This window comes from Rhineura floridana, chromosome 2, assembly GCF_030035675.1.
Source record: "Rhineura floridana isolate rRhiFlo1 chromosome 2, rRhiFlo1.hap2, whole genome shotgun sequence".
Classification (NCBI taxonomy): Eukaryota; Metazoa; Chordata; class Lepidosauria; order Squamata; family Rhineuridae; genus Rhineura; species Rhineura floridana.
In genome coordinates, this window is record NC_084481.1 from 226,671,891 (window position 1) to 226,694,752 (window position 22,862).

General features: G+C 45.2%; 1 protein-coding gene across 1 annotated transcript in view; it reads right to left on the reverse strand.

Moving 5' to 3' along the window:
- PRKCH (protein kinase C eta) overlaps positions 1–4,773 on the reverse strand; it is a 136,063-nt gene extending 131,290 nt beyond the window's left edge. Inside the window, exon 1 of the mRNA XM_061612397.1 lies at positions 3,566–4,773. Within this exon, the coding sequence (XP_061468381.1) occupies positions 3,566–3,925 (360 nt within the window). The 5' untranslated portion in view covers positions 3,926–4,773. The remainder of the gene's footprint in view (positions 1–3,565) is intronic.
- Positions 4,774–22,862: the final 18,089 nt, after the last annotated feature.

Here is a 22,862-nt window from a genome sequence, read left to right on the forward strand (position 1 = left end):
AGAAGGAAGTAGAAAAAGAGGAAGGCCAAACAAGAGATGGATTGATTCCATCAAAGAAGCCACAGACCTGAACTTACAAGATCTGAACAGGGTGGTTCATGACAGATGCTCTTGGAGGTCACTGATTCATAGGGTTGCCATAAGTCGTAATCGACTTGAAGGCACATAACAACAACTATTAACATCAGTGGGTCTACTCTGAGTAAGACTAGCATTGGCTACAACCCATTATATGGTGCAAAGACCTTCACACACACACTAATAATGCACACACTCACCATCTCAGCTTTCCCAGTCATCGCCATTCAGTCTTGTGGCAGAGAGTTCCAGAACTTAATTGTGCATTGTGCTGCCTGGTTGTGCTGACCCACAACAGGGCCTTCTCTAAATAAAAGCATATTTTATTTAGAAATAAGAACCTCACTGATACCAGAAGGTATGGTTTTCAGCCTTTATGAAGAAGTTTGCAGCGAAACTTAGGGCGGATGGGCATTCCACAAACGGGGAGCCACTGTGAGGAAGGCCCTGCTTGCCTCAGACTGCTGATTTTGTGTCATCAAATTCGGCAGAAGATTGCTAGCTGGTCAGGTTATTATCACTGTAGTTTTACACCGAGGAAGGTGTGTTTGTGGGATTTTTGGGTTTAGGTTCCACAACAACAACCACTTTCGGATTCTATGCACTGTGATGGCAGGGGAGGAGGGGGAGGCACGGGGGGGTTGAGTGTCATGTTCTATTCTGCCTCAGGCAGCAAAATATTTGGGGCAGGCCTTGGAAGGTTTGGAAAACAGGTGAACCACAGTTTGGACACCGTGAAGAGGCGTAGCAGTCAATCACACACAAGACGGGAAAGAAGTTTACCAGCCTGAAGCCTCAGTCAGTCACAGTGGCCAAACCATTGTTTCTCCATTATATGTGAATTAGGCCAAAAGCAGTGCAGTTCATAGTATATTGTTGGAGGGGGGGCTATGTGGGCCTAACCCCCTCAGAAGTATCCCAGCTGTCTTCCCTGAATGTTCAGTTTTCATTTAAGAATACGGGAAGGAGCACACTTGCTTGTTTCTGTTCCACAGGCATAATTCAAAGGCCCATGATATGAGCTATGAAATTTGGGCAGCGTACACACCATACCTTTAAAGCACTCTGCCCACCCCCACCCCCACACAAAGAATCCTGAGAACTGTAGTTTATCCCTCACAGAGCTACAACCCCCCGCACCCTTAACAAACTACAGTTCCCAGGATTATTGGGGTGGATGGGGAGAATAATACCTTAAATGTATGGTCTGTACACAGCTATAGCAAATTAATAAAACTGCAAAGGAATAGGAGTTAGCCACACAATTTGTTTTCCATCAACAGAATACAGTGCATGCAAATGAGGAGTATTTAAGTGTCAGTGCAACTGTGTGTTTGTAGGAGGAGGAGGAGGAAGGAGTTAACCCTGGCAGAAGACTTGGGGCAAGATAAAAATAGGGTGGAATATACAGTGAGAGCTGTTTAGTTAAGTGTGAATTAAGCAGGCTCACATTTAAATGCAAACCAGACTGTTGTTGGACTACAACATTGGACCACAGGCCATGCTGACTGGAGCTGATGCATGTTGAGAGTCCAAAAAACTTCTGGGAGGTCAGAGATTTCCTCATCCCTAAATTACAGCGAGTCTAGAGATGGCGTAGAATTCAGTCTGGCTCTCATTTTAATGTGAACATAGGGCCAGTCCATGCGACTGTATAATCTGCAATGTCACTAGAAGCTAAAATGATGAAACAGGTTATCATACTTTGGACCCATCATGAGAAGACATGATTTACTAGAAAAGACAATAATGCTGGGAAAAACAGAAGGGAGTAGAAAAAGAGGAAGGCCAGACAACAGATGGATTGATTCCATAAAGGAAGCCACAGACCTGAACTTACAGGATCTGAACAGGGTGGTTCATGACAGATGCTCTTGGAGGTCACTGATTCATAGGGTCGCCATAAGTCGTAATCGACTTGAAGGCACATAACAACAAAAGGCCCATGAACAGGTTTAAGCTAGGATAACAAAATGCTCTATTTATTCATTTATTTAAAACATTTCTTACCTATTCTTCATTTTTTAATTTATTATTAAATTTATATCCCACCCTTCCTCCCAAAGGAGACCAGGGTGGCAAACTACAAGCGATAAAACAATAAAAACATCTTTACAGCATCTTAAAAAGCATTCTAAAAGCAATTCTGATATGGATACAGACTGGGAACGATCTCTGCCTGAAAGGCTTCACTGCAGAGCAGTTTCACAGCAGGTTGCAACTAAAACACCCTCACAATACTATTAAGAAGAGAGGTTAGGTCACCAACAGCCAACTATCAACATCAATACTGGCATCAGATGCCACTGAAAGCCTAGGCAAGTAACCAGATCTTCAGCTGGTGTCTAAAAACTTCAAAGCAGGCACCAGCTGTATCACAGAGAAGAGTGAGTTCTAGAGCTGGGGTGCCACCACTGAGAAGGCTGTGCCCCGCGTTGCCGCATAGCGGGCCTCAGCTATAGAAGGTACAGCCAAGAGAGACTTCCTTTTGGATCTTAACAAACGGGTGAGCCTATACAGGAGAAGGCGTTCTTTCAGGGGTACCAACCAGAAGTGGCAGGTGTCCATTGGGACTGGCAGGGCAGAAGGCAAGGACGTCAGCAGTATGTGGAGTATGAGCCAAAGACAGGCTGAACCACCCCATGCCTGGTGGTAAATCAGGCGTCAGGCAGGTGGGAGCTGACTGAGAGCAGACTGAGGCTGGTGGGGCAGTGCCCTATTCACCCTGATGGAACAACACCCACTGACACCAGACCCAAGTTGTACTGGGCTTTGTAAATCACCACGGATGACCCCTGTTATGTTCAAAGGGAGTGAAGCCTCAAATGCCACATGCTGGGGGAATAGGGCAACATAGGAAGCAGCTTTATGCCAGCTCAGACCAATGGGACATCTAGATTAGTATTGGCTGCACTAACCAGCAGCGGCTCTCCAGGAGACTTTCCCAGCCCTGTGAGAAGATGCAGGGATTGAGCCTGGGATAATTTTTTTTTGCATACAAAGCATGCACTGTACCACTGAACTACGGACCTTACCCAGTGAACGGCCACCACCTTCTCACCAAGCTTATGAGCTTCCCCTGTGCATCCGTCCGTCCATTGCCGAAAGCTGAACGCTGGACTATCTAGATCTTTGGTCTAGTCCAGCAACATAACTGACATGTTCTTTTAAATTCCCAAACATCAAACTTCTAGTTGCCCTGCTAAGCAGGTTTCTCCCCACACATACAAACAACCCTTCTGAAAAAGCCTTGCTTCAATCCCCCCAAACAGAGAAAATAGTTCTCGGGCATACAGATGCAAGTATGGGAATCTGTGACCCTCCAGATGTGGTGGTACTCCAACTCCCATCAGCATGGCCAATGGTCAGGGATGATGGGAGCTGTCATCTCACAACTTCAGGAGGGGCACAGGTTCTCCAGCCCTGGTTGGCACAGATATTGAGCTCCATAGGAGACCAGAGTCCCAAGACAGCCTCAGCTACTCACCCAGCCTTCAAAGCTGTCCGATGACCCAGTGCTGTGGAGCAGGTCGTGGAAGTGCACCGTGCAATTGGCCACAAAGTCATCGTAGCCAATGGGGGTGCCATGGAAGACCGCCAGCTCCAGCTGACGCCCATCGTTGACAGCTGTGCCGAACTCCTCATTGTAGGTTGGCCTGTTGGTCTTCTGCTTGGTCGTTGTTTGCCCCACACGCACCTGGTCCACGCTCACCGTGATGTAGGGGTCCAACAGCTGGTGTCCCTTCTTGAAGAGCGAGTGCCTGAGCGACCAGCGGGTGGGCTGGAGCCCCACCGCCTCCCCAATGCGCACCTTCATGTACCCGTTGAACTTCATGCCTCCGGACATGGCACCGAGCAAACAGGATGCTTTCTCCTTGGAGAAGAAGAAACTTAGGGCTGCCTTGCCAACTCGGGCGTGGCTCAGGGCGCAAGAGTCGTCAGGGGACAGGGCAGCCTGGGGTCCCCAGGCTCTGGGCCATGCTGTCGAGTCCACCAATACAAATCCAATCCCTTTCCTGCCTTCCCTTTTCCAGAAAGGAAGGAGGCGAGCTGAGCTGCTGAATCACTTCTTCATACAGGAGCAGAACTGCTTCCTTTGCCTCCTTTGGGAGCTGATTGGATCATGGAAACACAGGAGAGAGAGAGAGAGAGAGAGAGAAGAGCAAAGCAACCCTTCAGAGCCCCCAGTCTCCTGCCAAACACCCCAAAGCTCTTAGTGGTGCACATTAGCAACCAAACCTTCACTGCTCGCAGCTCTCCCACACACGCCTCGCTTTCCTCCCCCTCTCTCAGTTCAGGAAGAAACTGCAGCACAGAAAGAGAGAGAGAGGGACACCCTCTCTCTCTCTCTCTCTCTCTCTCTGTTGCCTGAGCAGCTCACCCAAGCCACAAAACCACAAATCCACACACAGAGAGAGAGAGCGCAAAAGAGCAGGGCTCCAGTTCAGCAGAATCTCCCTCTGCCCGGGATTTTCTTCCTCCCTTGGTGTTTGGAGAAGAGCTCCTTCTCCTCCTGAAGAAAGGAGGAAAAAAGCCGAGACAAGTGGTTGTTAGGCAAGAAAAACACCTGAGGGATGTGTGACTAGCCCAAGAGAAGGGAAGGCCAAGAGGCGGAGCTTTCTAGCTGCCCTGCAAGGACTTGTCCTGAGGTGGGAAGCCAGGAGCGCTGGTGAGGTATAACTCTCATCTCGGCAGCCTGATCATCAGAACTACGGCTGTCGTTTTACGGCACACGCAGAGAGGGTGTGCGCACATGTTGCCATGGCCAGCTTAAAACACAGCTATGTTCTCAATTCTGATGGGGGGGGGCGACTCATGAAAACATAGTATTTCATAAGAAAAGACAGGCCAGATGTGGGTTATGACTAAGTCATCTGTACACCGTTTCCCAAACCAGTGGCTGGAGTGAGCTGGATGAAGACTCAATGGGAGTGTGTACGCAGCCACACTCTCAAAAACTCAATTGTAAGTGCAACGAGCTCGCTTTTTCTCTCTTCACGGCTCTTTTGCTGGGAAACGTGTTTGGCCAACTCCTACACCTTCAGATTCCGCCAAGAAGGCGTGTCTCCGAAACCTCTAATTTGAATCTGTGTAGGGAACTTCCCTCTCCCCCCCCCCAGCCACATCTGGAACATTCACTTCTTTACATCCTCAAGCAAAATTAACATCTTGCCTCAGAGGGGGCAGGAGCAACCGGAAAGGGAGGCTGATTTCCCTCCTATGCTGATCTACTTTGCAGCATTCCTTCCACCAGCGGTTTTATCTTGTTGTGCTTTGCTTTGAAAAGAAACGCATTTGCAATTTCAGCGCTGTACTGTGTTTTCAAATTGTTTTGCATTGTGTTTTCAAATTGGGACCTCCTGGGACCTCATGGTGAAGGGCAAGAAAGATATTAATAAATTATATTAAATATGTTATAATATAATTTAATATTATATTTTAAAAAATGAGAGCCAGTCTGGTGTAGTGGTTAAGGCAGCCTTTCCCAAACAGTGTGCCTCCAGATGTTGTTGGACCACAACTCCCATCTTTCCTGACCATTGGCAATGCTGGCTGAGGCTGATGGAAGTTGTGGTCCAACAACATCTGGAGGCACACCAGTTGGGAAAGGCTGGGTTAAGGTGTTGGACTATGACCTGGGAGACCAGGGTTCGAATCCCCACACAGCCATGAAGCTCACTGGCTGACCTTGGGCCAGTCTCAGCCTCAGAGGAAGGCAGTGGTAAACCACCTCTGAATGCCGCTTACCATGAAAACCCTATTCATAGGGTCACACATAAGTCTGGATCGACTTGAAGGCAGTCCATTTCCATTTTTTCATTTAAAAAATAATAACACCCCCACCCTGCCAATGCATATCAGGTCATAAGACTTATGCATACACACCAGACATTTAAATCGCATTTATAACACATGACTTCCCCCAGAGAATGCTGGGAACTGTAGTCTGCCTCTCACAGAGCTGCAATTCCTTAGCATCCTTAACAAACTACAGTTGCCACCTGATTCTTTGGGGATGAAACCATACGATTTAAATGTATGGCGTGTACACAACCTTGGATTCGCTGGCAAAACCTTTGGGCCATTTGGTAATAATGGGATAGGAGTTTGCCAGCTCTTCAGACTTTAGACAGGAGACTGACATGCTGATATATTAACAAATGGCAAAGGAGTGGCTGAGAGCCATGATGTTTTGCATCCAGGAAGTCCCAGGGTTAATCAATCCCAGACACCCCCAGTGGAATGATCATGAGCAGCAGAGCCGGGGGAAACTCCCCGGAGAGGCACTGCTGCCCAGAACAGACAGCACCAGATGGACCAGTAATCTAACTAGCCATGGTGACTATGTTCTCTCTCTGCTGTCACAGACAGTCTGCCTCTGAATGCCAGTTGCTGGGAATCACAAGTGGGGAGAGCTGCTCTTGTGCTCAGGTCCTGCTTGCCGGCTTCCCATTGGGGCACCCGGTTGGCCACCGTGAGAACAGGATGCCGGACTAGATGGGCCACTAGCCTCACCCAGCAGGGCTCCTCTGATGTTTTATGTTGGCTTTCTTTTAGACATGCGGTGAAGACCACTTTACTCACTGAGCCTTCACCTCTTCTCACCGAAGTATTTTAACCTTTTGGCTGCGCTGATCTTGTTTCACTGGCAATTCTGTTGTTTTATACTACAGTATAATATTGTGCTACTTTATTTTCTTTTTTTTAAAAATCGGTAAGCTCCTCTGAGTATTTTTTGTCAAAGAACAGGGTAAAAGCAACAAATACAATGCAGTAATAAACCTGGCTCAGTGGTGGAGCACCTCTGCCATGCACGCAGAAGGTCCCAGGTTCCATCCCTGGCATCTCCAGGTAGGGCTAGGACTGAGAGAGACTACCTATTTGACTCTGGACAGCCAAGGCCATTCAGTGTACTGGGCTGGATTGCCCAATGGGAGGACTCGGTATAAGGCAGCTTCTTATGTTCTAGTCCTTTGGGGAAGAGCCATCGCTCAGTGGTAGAGGATCTGCTGTGCGTGCAGAAGATCCCGGGTTCCATCTCTGGCATCTCCAGGTAGGGCTGGGAGAAATTCCTGCCTGAACTCCTCGAGAGCTGCTGCCAGTCAGTGTTGACAGTAGTGAGCTACCTGGACCAACAGCCTGATTTGGTGTAAGGTAGTTTCTAATGTTCATCAATATCTTGATTAAGCAAATGTGCCTCCCGCATTCCTTGGCCTCAACAACATCCTCCCATGAATTTATAAATTAACTGGGTTGAATTCAGGCAAGTCCTACTCAAGAACAGACCCATTAAAATTAAGGGATCTAAGTTAGTCATGTCTGTTAATGTCAATGGTCTGCTCTGAGTAGGACTAACATTGAATGTCACCCATTATGTTTCAACTATTTTATTGTACACAGCCATGGATTTTTAATGAGTTGGTGGTTTAGAAATACTGATATAAATTTTAAAAATGGGGATCTAAAAGGATGGATTACTGTAATGTGCTCTGTGTGGGGCTGCCCTTGAGGTTGGTCCAGAAACTGCAGCTGGTGGGAAATGCGGCAGTGCGACTGCTCAGTGGGGCGGGGTGTCATCAACATGTCACTCTGTTGCTGAAAAAAATGCACTGGCTGCCTGTTAACTACTGGGCCAGGTTCAATGTTCTGGTTCTCATGTACAAAGCCCTATACAGCTTGGGACCAGGATACCTGAAAGACTGTCTTACCCCTTATACACCCAGTCAATCACTGCGCTCTGCAGGTGAGGGCCTCCTGCAGATACCATCTTATCAGAAGGTCCGTTCCACACAACATAGGAATTGGGCCTTTAGTGCTCTGGCACCAACACTGTTAAATTCCCTCCCCTTAAATATTAGACAGGCACCATCTCTGTTTTTTTCCCAGCACCTACTGAAGACCTTCCTCTTTCAACAAGTAAGCCTTTTAAGTAGAGATTTTATCCCAATCTGCATCTGTGCTGGAATTGCTTTTTAAGATGTTCTTAAAGCTTGTGGTGTAGTGGTTAAGGTGCTGGACTACGACCTGGCAGACCAGAGTTTGAATCCCCACACAGCCATGAAGCTCACTGGGTGACCTTGGGCCAGTCACTGCCTCTCAGCCTCAGAGGAAGGCAATGGTAAAACCACTTCTGAATACCGTTTACGATGAAAACCCTATTCATAGGGTTGCCATGAGTCAGGATCGACTGGAAGGCAGTCCATTTCCATTGCAGAACTGTGGTTTGCAGGGGGAGTGATGGAGGGCGAAGGTGTTACTTGTAAGAAATGTTTTAATGTTCTGTAGATTTTCTAAGGCAGTAGCAGTCTATGTATGCATCACACTACTGCACTGAAGGCCCATCTGCACTACACATTTAAAGCACTATTATATCACTTTAAACAGCCATGGCTTCCCCCAAAGTATCCTGGGAACTGTAGTTTGTAAAGGGTGCTGCTGTTCCCCTTCACAGAGGTACAATTTCCAGACTTCCCTAAAAGGTAAAAGGTAAAGGTGTCCCTGTACTTATAGTGCGAGTTGTTTTCCGACTCTTAGGGTGACATCTTGCGATGTTTACTAGGCAGACCGTATATATGGGGTGGGATTGCCAGTTCCTTCCCTGGCCTTTCTTTACCCCCCAGCATATGCAGGGTACTCATTTTACCGACCACGAATGGATGGAAGGCTGAGTGGACCTCGACCCCTTTTACCAGACATTCGACTTCCTCCTTCCGTTGGAATCGAACTCCAGCTGCGAGCAGAGCTTCGGCTGCGTTACCGCCGCTTACCACTCTGCGCCACGGAGGGCCTTTCCCTTGAAGAGGGATTGTTAAACTCCTCTGGGAACTGTAACTCTGTGAGAGGAATAGGGGTCTCCTAACAACTCTCAGTACTCTTTACAGTTCCCAGAATTCTTTGTGGGAAGCCCACAGTGTCTAAAGTGGTATAATACTGCTTTAAATGTATAGTGCAGATGAAGCCTGAATTGCAGACTAGTGAGAACTGGAATTTGGAGCTAAACGTAACATGAGAAAGTGTCGCTATAATGATCCAAGGTGGATGATTATTACTGTTATTTTTATTATTATATAAACAAGCATACCCTAGAATCATAGAGTTGGAAGGTACCCCAAAGATCATCTAGTCCTACCCCCTGCCATTGCAGGAAACCCACTACCACAGCATCCCTTATAGGCGGGCATCCAGTCTAAGCTTAAAATCCTCTAATGAAGGAAAGTCCACGACCTTCCTAGGCAGTCTGTTCCACTTACAAACAGCTTGCATAATCAGGAAATCCTAATATTTCAACTAAATTTGAAACCATTGGTTCAGGTCCTTCCCTCTGGAGCAACAGAAAACAAATTTGCTCCAACATCTATGCAACGGCCCTTCAGATATTTGAAGATGGCTGTCATATTGCCTCTCAATCATTTCTTCTGCAGGCTGAATATATCCAGCTCCTTCAATTCCTCATAGGACTTGGTCACCCGCTGAGACACCATCTTTGTTGTACTCCTCTAGACATATTCCAGAACAGAGTGGTATCATTTACTTCTTGCATTCCGGACACAAGCCTAGAAGTGCATCCGCCTTCGTGTTCTGGATACTACGCAGCCTAGAAGTGCATCTGCCTGCTGACTCACATTTATTTTCTGGTCTACTAAATCCTTTTTGACATGTATTGCTGTCAAGTCAGGTGTAACTCCTTCTGCATTTGCTTTGTACAACAGATTCTTCCTCCTTAAATTCAGAACTTCATTTTTATTCCTTGATGCAAGTCATTTAGTTAGTTTTGGGCCAGTTCTCCATCCTGTCAAGATCATTTTGTGCTATGTACCTGCCATACATTTAAAGCACATTTAAAACATATGACCTCCTCCCCCTCCCCCAGAATCCCAGGATTCTTGGGAGGGGGGTTGCTTTCTTTCTTTGAAAGTATTACACCACGCTTTACCAGTTTAGCATCATCTGCAAATCTGCTGGTCACACACACCCTCAGGTAAAGATACTGGCTAATCATTAATTCTGCTAACGGGCCAGTAAATTACATTGTAAGGGCTCTCGTTTGCATCCATTAATAAACATGGTGGTCATTAAATGCTAACATCAGTGGAGCCGCTTGAATTTATTAAATCTTCCTAGGGAAACAAATGGAAATAATCTATCTTGCTACTTCGAATGGGACTTATTGTTGTTTATTTCTCAGACTCTGCTGCCCAACAAGATCAGCCTCAAAAGACCTCCTCTCCGTCCCACCAGTTAAATCAGCTAGACTGGTGAGGACTAGGGAGAGGGCTTTTTCAATCGTGGCACCCACTCTGTGGAACTCTCTCCCAAAAGACATCCGCCATGCCCCCTCCATAACGAGTTTCCGCCGGACCTTGAAAACCTGGTTCTTCAGGCAGGCCTTTGGGGTGGGTTAGGTTTTAGTGTTACTGTTGGAATTTTAAGGTTTTGATGTGAATTGTATGTTTTACGTTGTGCGTCGCCCAGAGTGGCTGGAGAACCAGCCAGATAGGCGACTAATAAATTTAATAAATAAATAAATAAATATTTCCAAATGTGACTGACACTAAACTAGAGATCATACAGCTTGCTGTGAAAAAGGATATGAGATTAGCTGACGTTGAACCTTTTCCATGGCTGAGTGAGTCTTCAATGAAAAGGTACTCAAGACTCGAGTGGGCAGTTATACGTCACCAAAAGAAGAGGGAATTTAGTACCAAAAACAGAACAAAAAGTTTGTTGCCATTGTATTTGCATATGCTAATGTATATGTAAACGTGCACATTTAGAAATCATTACTACGATCTAAATGGGAAAACAATGCATCTCACCCAGAGTGGAAAAGAGTATGACCAGGGGGTGACTTGCCTGCTCAGTCTTCTGTCCAGGTGCTGCTAACTGTTGAGGGGCAACTTCTCTTCGTAACTCTCTGTTGTGAGTTTGGGGGTTGGAATGGATGATCCCTGTGAGTCTCCTCCAGCCTCTGATTTGGAATCCTGTGCCTTGGGGTGAGGGGCTGGCTCTGCTGGAGTTTCTTTTGTTAAGCTGATAGAGTGGCCAGTTTGCTAATGGGTCTTTCAAGTGCCCAGCAATTGGTGAATGGGACAGGAAGATCCTTTTGTCATTTAAACTCTGCAGGAGAACCTCCCCCCCTTCCTGGCGGCTAGCAGAGGTTTGTGCTTTGAGAGTTTTGAGAGTGTCTAGACTGAGAAAGGCTGGGAACTGGAGGCAGGCAGAGAGACTGTCTCTCTGCACCATGGCTTTAGGATGCCTCCTGCAACCCAGATGGAAAAGCTGGATATTGGACTGGTGATGCCTTGAACCCCTCCATCCTAAGCTCAGGTTGGAATGTGTGTAAATAAATAACCATATTTCATAAAGACACCGCAGTCTCCGCTGACCTTCTTCCCAAAGGAAACCAAACCCTGGAGGAGCGCAGGGACCCCTGAGATCTCACCGCTCGGAGATTGGGGGAGGCGCACAACATCTCTCTTTGTAGGGCTCTTCTGCCTCAGAGAAAAGGAAGCAGACACCTTAACAGTTGACAAACAGCTTCTCTGTCTGGAGGTGATTCTTACTCCTGATGTGTCTGAGATGGGGAACCTCAGGCCTGGGAGCCAAAGGCAGCCCTGGGAGCCTGCGTCTCTGGCCCTTGGGACTTGCCTCAGGCCATACCCCCTCCCAGCCCTGCTTCAAGTGTTTTTGCCACCTGGAAAATGTCCTTGAACACTGATCATGGCTCTTGCTTGTGTAGATGGAGGACTGAGAGGGATGTGTGCGTATGTGAAGAAACTAGCCTCTGGTACAAAGGTAAAATTTACATGAATTGCTCCACCCACTTTTGCCTCTGGTCCTGCCCACCACTGGTGTGTGTGTGGCCTGCCTTCAAGTCGATCCCAATTTATGGCGACCCTATGAATAGGGTTTGCATGGTAAGCAGTCAGCGCTTGGAAAAGTTACTTTTTTGAACTACAACTCCCATCAGCCCAATCCAGTGGCCATGCTGGCTAGGGCTGATGGGAGTTGTAGTTCAAAAAAGTAACTTTTCCAAGCTCTGTAAGCAGTATCCAGAGGGGGTTTACCATTGCCCTCCTCTGAGGTTGAGAGGCAGTGACTGGCCCAAGGCCACCCAGTGAACTTCATGGCTGTGTGGGGATTCGAACTCGGGACTACCAGGTCGTAGTCCAACACCTTAACCACTACGCCGCACTGGCTCTCCACCGGTAGTGGCCCTTAAAAGGTTGCCCAGAAGAGAAAGTGGCCCGGAGGTTCCCCTGGTCTACAGGGTGATGAGACCAGGCACTTGCCCAAGTCCCGAGAACGACAAGCGCTCCACCACTCCAGCACTTTCTTTTTGCACAAAGCAGGTTAGAGGCAGCACTGAGACAATTCTTGTGTGTCCTGCCTCTTCTAGATGGATGGGACCCACTGAGACTGTGGGTGCCTCCCTCCCAAGAAATCCTGGATTAGCATAACCATAGCCAAAGAGACCTCTGGAATCTGGTTTCCCGATGCCACTTCTGCCTCTGGCCCTGCCCAAGTGGCCCCTAGAAGATTGCTCAGAATGAAATGCGGCCCTTGGGCTCAAAAATGTTCCTCATCCCTGATTTAGATTATGGAATCATTTCTCTCTAGCAACACTTTCTACACTGTTCATCATTTCAGATGCAAGAATAATTCATGGACCCCTTGTTGCTTTGGCATGTGAATGGGGTGATAACGAGGCTTTCAAGTTTTTCTAGGCCAAGCGCTCCTTCATGCCGTAGAGCTCCTCCATATGGAGAGGAGCCCTGACTGGGCCAGAGTCTCTTCCTATGTGAAGGAGCTTCACCAGCGTACACATACATAAAGAACTTTCCCCCACATTGTTTGAAAGTGGAGATAGCAGGAAAGCATTTCTACCCATGTGCAAGTTACAGGAGACCTTGGCACAATGCACATCAGTGGTGGGGATGGGCCTAGCCCACATGGCCCCACCACACAAATCCCTCAGCTGATATTCAACACATGGAGGGAGGGGTTCATGTGAACCTCCTTACTATTGTTTATGACAGATTAGTATAGAGGGAAGTCAGAGAATGACAACAGTAATCAAGCAGAGGCTGGATATTTCTTTCCTTTTATGAGGTTCTCACTTCATACTAGCAATTTAAATGGTAACACTTCTTTGCAAGAGTGTTTGCACTACTAATAAAAAGCCAAAGGTTGCATTTCAGGCTAAATATCTTTTGCTAAAACCGCTGAGCTCGATGAAGCTTACTCCCAGGTAATTCTGCATAGGATTGCAGTCATGCCACTTGGCTGATTGGCAGTGCAAACCCAGCTTTTCCCAGGCAAAACTCAACATGCTTAACACTACACCACTCTTTGCCAGCTCACTATTCTGTGGCTGTCAGCTGATATTATTGGCATAGTGGTTAGAGTGTTGGACTATGACCTGGGAGACCAGGGTCTGAATCCCCACACAGCCATGAAGCTCCCTGGGCGACCTTGGGCCAGTCACTGCCTCTTAGCCCTCCGAGGAAGGCAATGGTAAGCCTCCTCTGAATACCACTTACCATGAAAACCCTATTCATAGAGTCACTATAAGTCGGGATCGACTTGAAGGCAGTCCATTTCCATTTTCATTGTGCTGTGTACTACTACTCTTGGGGAGAACTTATACATAGATCAGATTTCTTCAACCTGGGGCCCTCCAGATGTTTTGGACAACACCTGTGCCAGCAGGGGCTGATGGGAGCTATAGTCCGGAACATCTGGAGGGCACCAGTTTGGGGAAGGCCAGCAGAGAGAGAGAGAGTACCCAATGTAGCTGTCTGCCGTTTTATACTCTCATTGTGGGGGAGGAAATGGACTCTCATTAGGAGTGTGGCCGTGGGGGTAGAGCTCTTGCCCTTCAAAATTGATCACTACATTGATCAGAGTAAATAATGAGTTAAGTCGCCTCCAGACTGTCAGTATTTTGCAGGAGAGATTCCAGCATATATTGGAACTTTAGATTTGAGCACTTAAAGTGGATTAAAGCACTCTGACACCCTGGCGCAAGCAATCCACTTTAAAAAAGCAAACACTGACTTTTTGTCGTTAGGGGAAATGTGCTGAAAAGTGTAGGATGGACAACAGATTAATAGGATGACATGCAGACATTGCCCAAGCAAATCAGGATGAATGCTGATGGTTGTAAAACCTCCCTGCAAAGGAAACAGAATGAACACTCAAACAGAGACCAGTTCTCTCTGTGTCAGGTTGTGTAAGCAAATCCAGATGAAGGCTCAATAAACAGGTTGTCTGCAGGGGCCCCTGGTTGCCCCAGTGATCTGACTTGGGATAAAATAGCTTAATTTTTCCATATCCAGTTACAGAGAAGCATAAATCCGAGGAAGGTGAGGGGAAATGGATGCTGCTTCTCAAACAGCAACCGCTCTGCATAGCCAGCTACTTTTTGAAACCAAGGTTGGCCCTAGAAGCAAATTGTGACATGGCATCCGACCAGAAATGGGGAAGAAATTAAACTCAGTTCGCATTTAAAGGTGAACCTATTCAATTTGCACTTTCTGAAACAATACCCAAACCAAACTACAGCCATCCTTCAAAAATTACACTCCTCCGAAACGTACAGTACAGTTCTACAACTAAGGAATGCGTACACAAATGCATATACTAGGGTAAAGTGTGTGTTTAAAAATGCATATATTACTGAAAATATTAAAAAATGCATTATACTGGGGAAATTGCTTTGCAAAAATGTGTATATTGGGCAAAACTGCATACAAAAATACATATACACCCAAATGCTGATGAGTTTTCATGAGGACTTTTTAAAAAAAAAAAAATCACAAACTAATGTAGAAATGTGAACAACTGAATTTAAGACTGGAAAACTGAGAAACTGGGAGAAGCCGACATTGACAGATTCGCCCATCCCTGCATTTGATAGTTAAATCTTGTCTATCATCTCCGTAAAACAAAATTGCTGGACAGAGGTTGACGTGTTGACGTGAAATGTTCCAACCCCCACCCACTCCCAGAGTTTATGAAGCACTTTGAAACCAGTCATTCCAGCCTAATTATGCAGCCAGAAATAATAATAGTACTAAACCGCCCTAAATAAGAACAGGAAAATCCAGACTGTGATGATTATACATGTGGATATGTAAGTAGGCAGCAAGGAACAGGTGTAGCTGTGCGGCTGAGAAGGTGCATTTGGAGCAGAGCCATTCATTGCCGGTAAGGTTTTTGCCACACCACGTGGTTCTAGCCTGTCATTTTGATAAACACCACTAGATGGAGATGTCTGACATAATTTGAAACAACACTGCATCAATGGCCACTACCAAGGAAAGGAAAAAGGTGTAACTCAACAGTCTATTTTTGTGTGCAGGTTTATTCATCCTGAAGTTTTAAAGAAATGTATCCAGTTTGGAATTTGCAATCTTTCAGATTATACTGAGGAACCATCTTCGGGTAGGATGCAGAAGCAGCAAGTTCTCAAATGTCAAGGGTGAGTGTCTTGGCCATTACAGACAAGGCTGTGTATAATCTTCATTTATTATAATTGTTATTATGTGCCTTCAAGTCGATTATGACTTATGGTGACTCTATGGATCAGCGACCTCCAAGAGCATATGTCATGAACCACCCTGTTCAGACCTTGTAAGTTCAGGTCTGTGGCTTCCTTTATGCAATCAATCCATCTCTTCTTTGGCCTTCCTCTTTTTCTACTCCCTTCTGTTTTTCCCAACATTATTGTCTTTTCTAGTGAATCAGGTAATAATAATCTTCATTTAAGAAAATAAAATAAAAAGTAAAATTCTATGTCCAGCAAATATAAATTCCTTGCTAAGAATACCTGAATTCTGTCACCTCTATACATTGTGCAAAATTGCAGAATTTTTCTTTTGTATAAATAATTCTGCAATTATAATAATAGCATTTGCCTCCTACCCTTTCTCAACTGGGCTCAGGGTAGATTAGGTCCCCTCCAGACAAACCTTTTGTTGCAGATTAGTGATGATTTGTGCTCATGATGCTAGTGGGATGACTATGCGTGATCCCACTTTCAAGACGGTCACACTGCTTCATTTCCAATCAATGTATATCCTGTAATTTCCTACTGAAATTTCATAACTTTTTATACCACAAATATTCGGGTTTATAGAATCATATAGGCCCTTCCTCCTCTGCCATTCTATGATTCTGTGAATTTCTGCCTGTCATGTTGACTAGTTGATTAGTTAGTTATATTTTAAAGTCCCATTGCAAATTATATATTTGTCTCAGCTACAAAGTTAGTTACGTTATATTTTAAAGTCCCATGTCCCACAGCTCAAAGTTAGTTAATTAGTTATATTTTATAGTCCCATAGCAAATTATATATCCATTTCAGGTCAAAGTTAGTTAGTTAGTTATATTTTAAAGTCCAGTAGAAAATTATATATCCATCTCAGCTACAAAGTAGACACTCCTCCCCCTGCCGCCCCCAAGTTGGCTCAACTTCCCCATAGGCTGTCTCTTGTTGCTGTTATGAGTTGTGCCTTTAATGTACAGTTATTGCTTTTTAATTACCTTCCACTGGCCACTTCATTTGTCAGTAAACAGAAACAGTCAGGCTGCCCCTCCAAAGGCCTTACATCTGGTTCTCATAGCGCTTAGCCACCCATGGTGTCTTAAACTATCCCCTACTGCTAACCGGGCTACCAATTTATTGCAATTTTTTTCCTCCCAGTGCCCCTTTTAAAAAAGATGAAAGTTCCTAAAAGCTTCATGCGTGCATGTCTGTATTTGTGGCTGGTTTAGGTTAATGAACTTATCTGGAGTCCAGGGGATGGGGTGTGTGTGTGTTGAGTGGAGAGACCATGTCAAAAATAAATTGCTTTGGGGTAAGAAAAAGCTCCCTACTCCAGTGATTACTCAGCGATTAAATATGTGGTGACACCATCTTCAAGATAATTAGTTGGCATTGAGTTGCAAGTCTGTGAACCCCTTTAACACCTACAGCCTGCTTTATGGGCAGGGTGGAAAGGCTTTGGGATAGTGCAGGATGGATCTTGCCAGTCAAGCTGAGCCAAACGTTTTTCATTGGAAACATTGGCCCTGAGTTTTGGCTAGGGTAGGGACAAGAAATGAGGATCAGTTTCAGGACCTCCAAAATTATTCTCAGTTTTGCAGCGTTCCTGCATAGCTGCCGTATCTGCAGGCTTTTCTTTTCAAAAGTTGTCTTATGTCATGATGTAGCCAGTGTGGTGTAGTGTTTAAGATGTTGGACTAAGACCTGGGAGACCATTTCGAATCCCCTCATAGCCATGAAGCTCACTGGGTGACCATGGGCCAGTCACTGCCTCTCAGCCTCATGAAAACCCTATTCATAGGGTCGCCATAAGTCGGAATCGACTTGAAGGCAGTACATTTACATTTTAGCATAATTCTGAGGGGATGGGGAATGTAGGGCTGGCCCTACCATTAGGCAGACTGAGAGAGCCTCTGATGCTGGGAGGCAAGGAGTGGCAGAGAGATGCTGAAGGACAGAACTGTGCAGCGGCGTCACTAGCAGGAGTGCAGGGAGGTGCGGACCTCCGGCGTGCGCCCTCCCAGGTGCATGGACGGGGGTGGCTGGCCTTGCGCACGCGCGCTCACCACACACTCCACGCTGACAGTGGAAGGCCCGTCCCGGCTTCACCACCAGCGAGCGGGCACCTGCTTTCGGTCTCGCCCGCCCGCCTCCGAGGAGGAGTTGGCTGCGCCGACCCGGAGCACTTCTTGGCTCCTTTGCCGGGCAACGGCGCGGGGTGGGGCGGCTCTGGGTGTCACCCCCCTCATGGTGTCACCCGGGTGTGGTCCGCACCCTCCGCACCCCGGTAGTGACACCCCTGGAACTGTGTGTGCCACTCACCCTGCAGGTGCTAGACTAGCTTTCGCCAACCCGATGTCCTCCGAAAGTATTGGACTGCAACTCCCCACCAGTGCCAACCAGCATGGCCGATGGCCAGCAATGATGGTATCTCAGATGTAGATTTTTACTTATGTGCACAGGGTTCCTGGTCTGCAGTAAATAAATAGCTCCATTTTCTATCTGCCCACACACCCCAGCTACTATTTTACAGCTAGCTAGCTCTTTCTCCAGCTTTTATTTTCTTGCACCTGGATCTGGTTGGTGAATCTTGGGCTTTGGAGATGAATAAGGCTGAGGCCACCACCTTGCTGAAAGTAAACAGGTCTGGGTATGGTCAATGCCTAGATGGGAGACACATATATGCGGTTTGGGTTCTACGATGAAGGAAAGGTGGGGTAATAATAATAACAATCAAAGTAGATCCCACAACAGGCCTGAAGAAATAAGAATATAAGAAGAGCCTGCTGAATGAGGCCATCTAGTCCAACATCCTGTTCTCACATTGGCCAACCAGATGCCTAATGGGGAGTACACAAGCAGGACCTGAGTGCAACAGCACTCTCCCCTCCTGCCATTTCCTGCAGCTGGTATTCAGAAGCATACTGCCTCTGACAGTGGAGGCAGAGCATAGCCATCATAGTAGCCACTGATAGCCTTATCCTCCATGAATTAGACTAATCCTCTTCTAAAGCCATCCAAGTTGGTGGCAATCACTGTCTCTTGTGGGAGTCTGCCCACCTTTGCACACACTCTAGACATCAGTGAGGAGGACCAAAGTGCCTACCAAATGCATCCATGTGAACTGAGTTTGTACCCTGGAACATGTCCCAGAATCCCTTGCAATACTCAGTGGTTCCATGCCATACGAGTTTAACATGGAAAGGGTTGTTTCAGGTTAGAAAGCCACTGCCCGTATAACATCATCTCTCACAATGAAATAAATGATTTTCTACAACAGGAATGAGAAACCTCTGGCCCTCCAGGTGCTGCTGAACTACAAGCCCCATCATCCCTGGCCATTGGCCATGCTGGCTGAGGCTGATGGGAGTTGGAGTCCAGCAGCATCTCAATGGGCAAAGGTTCCCCACATCTATCCTACACCACCATGTGTTCAAGCCGTCATCTTCATTTATTTTTATTAGCATGTTGTGTGGAACAATATCTTAGTATTGATGGCCAATATCATCTGTAATGGGTGCAGTATTTTTGTGTATGTGTGAATAACTGTCTGCCATCACATATTTCTCCAATTTAACCCTCTCTGTCCCCCACCTGATTTACATTTTGCCTATGGCAAACTGCTGACCGTAAGGGATTTACTGATATTTAATTAAGCATCTAAGAACTTGCAACAGAAACCTGTCACTAGCCTTTGCTTTACAGGACTCTGCCCAGTTTGAATATCTAGTAATAATTTTTTTAAAAGCACAGCAACCAACCTCCTTTAAATCAGATGAGTGGTTTTACTTCTTATACTATCAGTTTGCAAAAGGTCTATAGTTTCAAGCACTTTTCTATGTGAGTTCATCAATGTACCTCTGTTGATATGCATTTACCTTGGATGGTATTGTTGCATGTGTGTGTCCTTGCACAGCCACAGCCACCTAATTGTGTAACAGTCCTAAGTATGAATGCAGCTGACAATGGCATAAGAAGATCCATATTTTTCTCTATAAATATCCCATAAATGTCCAAAAACAGACCCTTTCTGAGCAGAATCTCTGGACATAGGTTTGGATACAAACATCCTTCTGTTTGATGCTCTAGCATCCAGTAGCCTCTAAAAGAGGTTCCAAAAAATGGAGAAGGAGAGATGGCTGAAGCCAGGGGGAGTGACTTCTGCTGGTGCAGGAGGATCTTTGGATCTAAGCCACTTCACTGGTGGATTTTAGCATATGGGGCTCACAGAGGAGAAAATAATCAGCATGTGACATAGAATATTTATTTGTTTTTTAAAAGCTCACTCAACATGTTTTAGCATATTGATCTTTCTCAAGGATACTACAAAAGAAAAATATATATGGGGGCTGGATGGTCTACTTTACAGGGGAAAGTTCTGTTTGAAAGGCTGTCAGAGGACAGACTTCTGTTTGAAGGTATCCCCTATTTATGGGCCGTCCAATCCAAGTCCTGTTTAAAGACAAGGAAGCTTAAGGAGGGAGCAGACAGGGGCCTTGAAGTTGCCCATCAATGATGAGCACCTGGACACCAGACTGAGAAAGCACACAGGTCACCTGGTCACAGTCTTCCCCACTATGGTGAGGTGTATTGTATTTCTATTTAAATTATGTCATTTCTAAATTTGTGATTATTTGTATAAATTAGCATATGCAGATTTTATGCAAATATGTGTTCTCTTTTGTCCCCTTTTTGGTGATGCGATGCCTCTTTTTTGGGCAATGTCTAAATGGCCACCATAATGCATACATATATATTTAGATAAGAGACATTATCTAATTGTCATTATAATTTTGCCATCTTTAGTAATGAATGTCTGGGATTGACAACATTCTCCCACAGTATTATGGACATCCACCAATACTCTAGGCATATGCTGGTGAATATACGTGCGTGCCAAAACCAGTTAGCAAATGTGATCACTTATTAAATCCCCAAGAAGATTGCTTTTGCTAGAGATGGAAGGACTGGTCCATTTCTGTTCTCTCAGCTTCTCATTTTTCCAATTTTAAATTCACTTCACCTTTCTGCAGCAATTTGCAATTTTTTGAAAAGAAATCCTCATGAAAATTCTTCAGCATTTTAGTGCAAATTTCTTCTAATAAACACATTTTGTCTTCCATTTTAACTAATGTACACATTTTTGCAAGTAATTTCTCCTAATATAATGCGTTTTGTGTCTTATTTTCACTAACATATTAATTTTCATTTCTCCTAATATTTGCATTTTTGTAAACATTGTTTAGCCAGAGAACTGCACTGCATAATTCAGATAAGTGAGAATTTGAAGGATGGCAGTGTTTCAGTTCTTACATTGTTTCTGAAAGTGTGGATTTGATAAATTCAGCTTTAAATGCAAACCGAATCAATTTTCTCTCCCATCCATAGCTTCCACAATGGTTGATATTTGCTAGTGAAGAACTAAATGGAAGAAGTTGTGTCCAATATCTACTAGGATGTTTTGGTGGATACGAGGTAGGAATAGGGAAGAAATTTGTTTGGTGTTTGCATGAAATTTGCACTTACCAAACCAGCATGCGAACTGAAACACAGCGCTCCTTTGAAATTTGCACTGCTCCGAATTTTGCAACACAGTTCTCCAGGAAAAAGAATGCATGCAAAAACATCCATATTCGTGAAATTAATGTACAAAAAAAGACATTCGTGCAAAAATGTGTGTATTAGGAGAGATACGTATGAAAATCATGATGAATTTTCATGATGGCTTTTTTTAAAAAATCGCAAATGTATGTGGAAATGGAGCAAAATGAACTGAAGATTGTAAAAATGAGAAACCAGATCTGACAGATTCATCCATCCTTAATGTGTGATGTATTCATCAGTCTATGTCTGAAGATATTCACCAGTGCAATATACTAGGGACCCCTCCAGACATCCTATTTATTGCAGATTCATAATGACTTGTGCTTTTGATGCTATTGAGGCAGTCACAAGCACCCCTAAATACTGTTTGTGCCTGCAAAGGTTTTGGGGGTGGTCACAAAAAGAATGCAAATTGTAATACAACTGAATGCAATATAAGAAATAAAAGAAGCAACAAAAAATACAATTAAAAATCAATATTAATGATTAATACAGAGATGCTGTGGGCCACCTGAATGTTTAGCAGCCCCTGATCTATCCCATTAGAAACGCACACCAGATCTGCTCCCTCCACACCTAGCACCTAGGAGCCCCAACATTGGTTGAGCAAGATCTGTGGAAGTTTCCAAGATGGGGAGAGGGCATCAGACATCCGAGAATCAACCTCTGACTTTCCATCCTCAGAGAGGGAGATCCAGTGCTTTCTTTGGTTCCAGGGACGATGGGATTGCAGGGGAAATGTTTCTGTTGTTCCCACAACACAATAGGACATTCCCAGGAGAAACAGCATTCACATGAAGACCACCAATCGCCCATCTTCTTGTTATAACTGTAATATCTCTGCCTGCCTGCCTATAGGCACAAGATGATAGATATAGCAGTGGAAGGCCGAACGAAGAAGGCAGAATGGACTAGAACGCAAACCCTTGCACAAGAGGAATTGAAATACAATCTCACAGTGCAGATATATTTCCAGGGTGCTGTAACATGATTTACTGCAAATAGTTCCACAGCATTAAAACAACTTCTCTTTATTTTCTGTGTGTGCTGCTTCAAAGAAGAACGCTGTGGGCTCATAAAAATGTGAAGTAACAAATAAGGGGCCTCTAAGTCCGATTTATACGCCATGCCCACTGTGCAGAGGGACACATATAATCTGTAAAATGTCAGCTTCAAAGTTTTGCACAGATTGGTGTTAGCCTCAACCTCTGACCCCAGCGACTCTAGCTGGGCCTTCATGCTCTTTTGCCCAGCTGTTTTAAATAAACGTGCTCCGTTTTTTAAAAGAGATTGTTCTCAAGAGTTTGACACAAATAGCAGTAATAATATTAACTCTCATTGGAGCCAGCAGGAGGGCAGAGGGAAGGAGAGAAACCTCCACCTTCGTGGAGAGTCTTTACCAAAAAAAAGCCAATCAAAGACTTACCTCATGGAGAGAGTGGCGGGTTAATAAATATGTCATTGTCCTTCAAAATATTTAAACAAGATTGAGAGAGACAAAGAGAGCAAGATATACAACAAAAGGAAAGCGTATTACTGGGCCTTCCTGTCAAAATACACAAGGGAAGTACTTCACTTTGACCATTTTCCTCATAAAGAGGCACGGTCGGCCAAAACAAACAAAGCT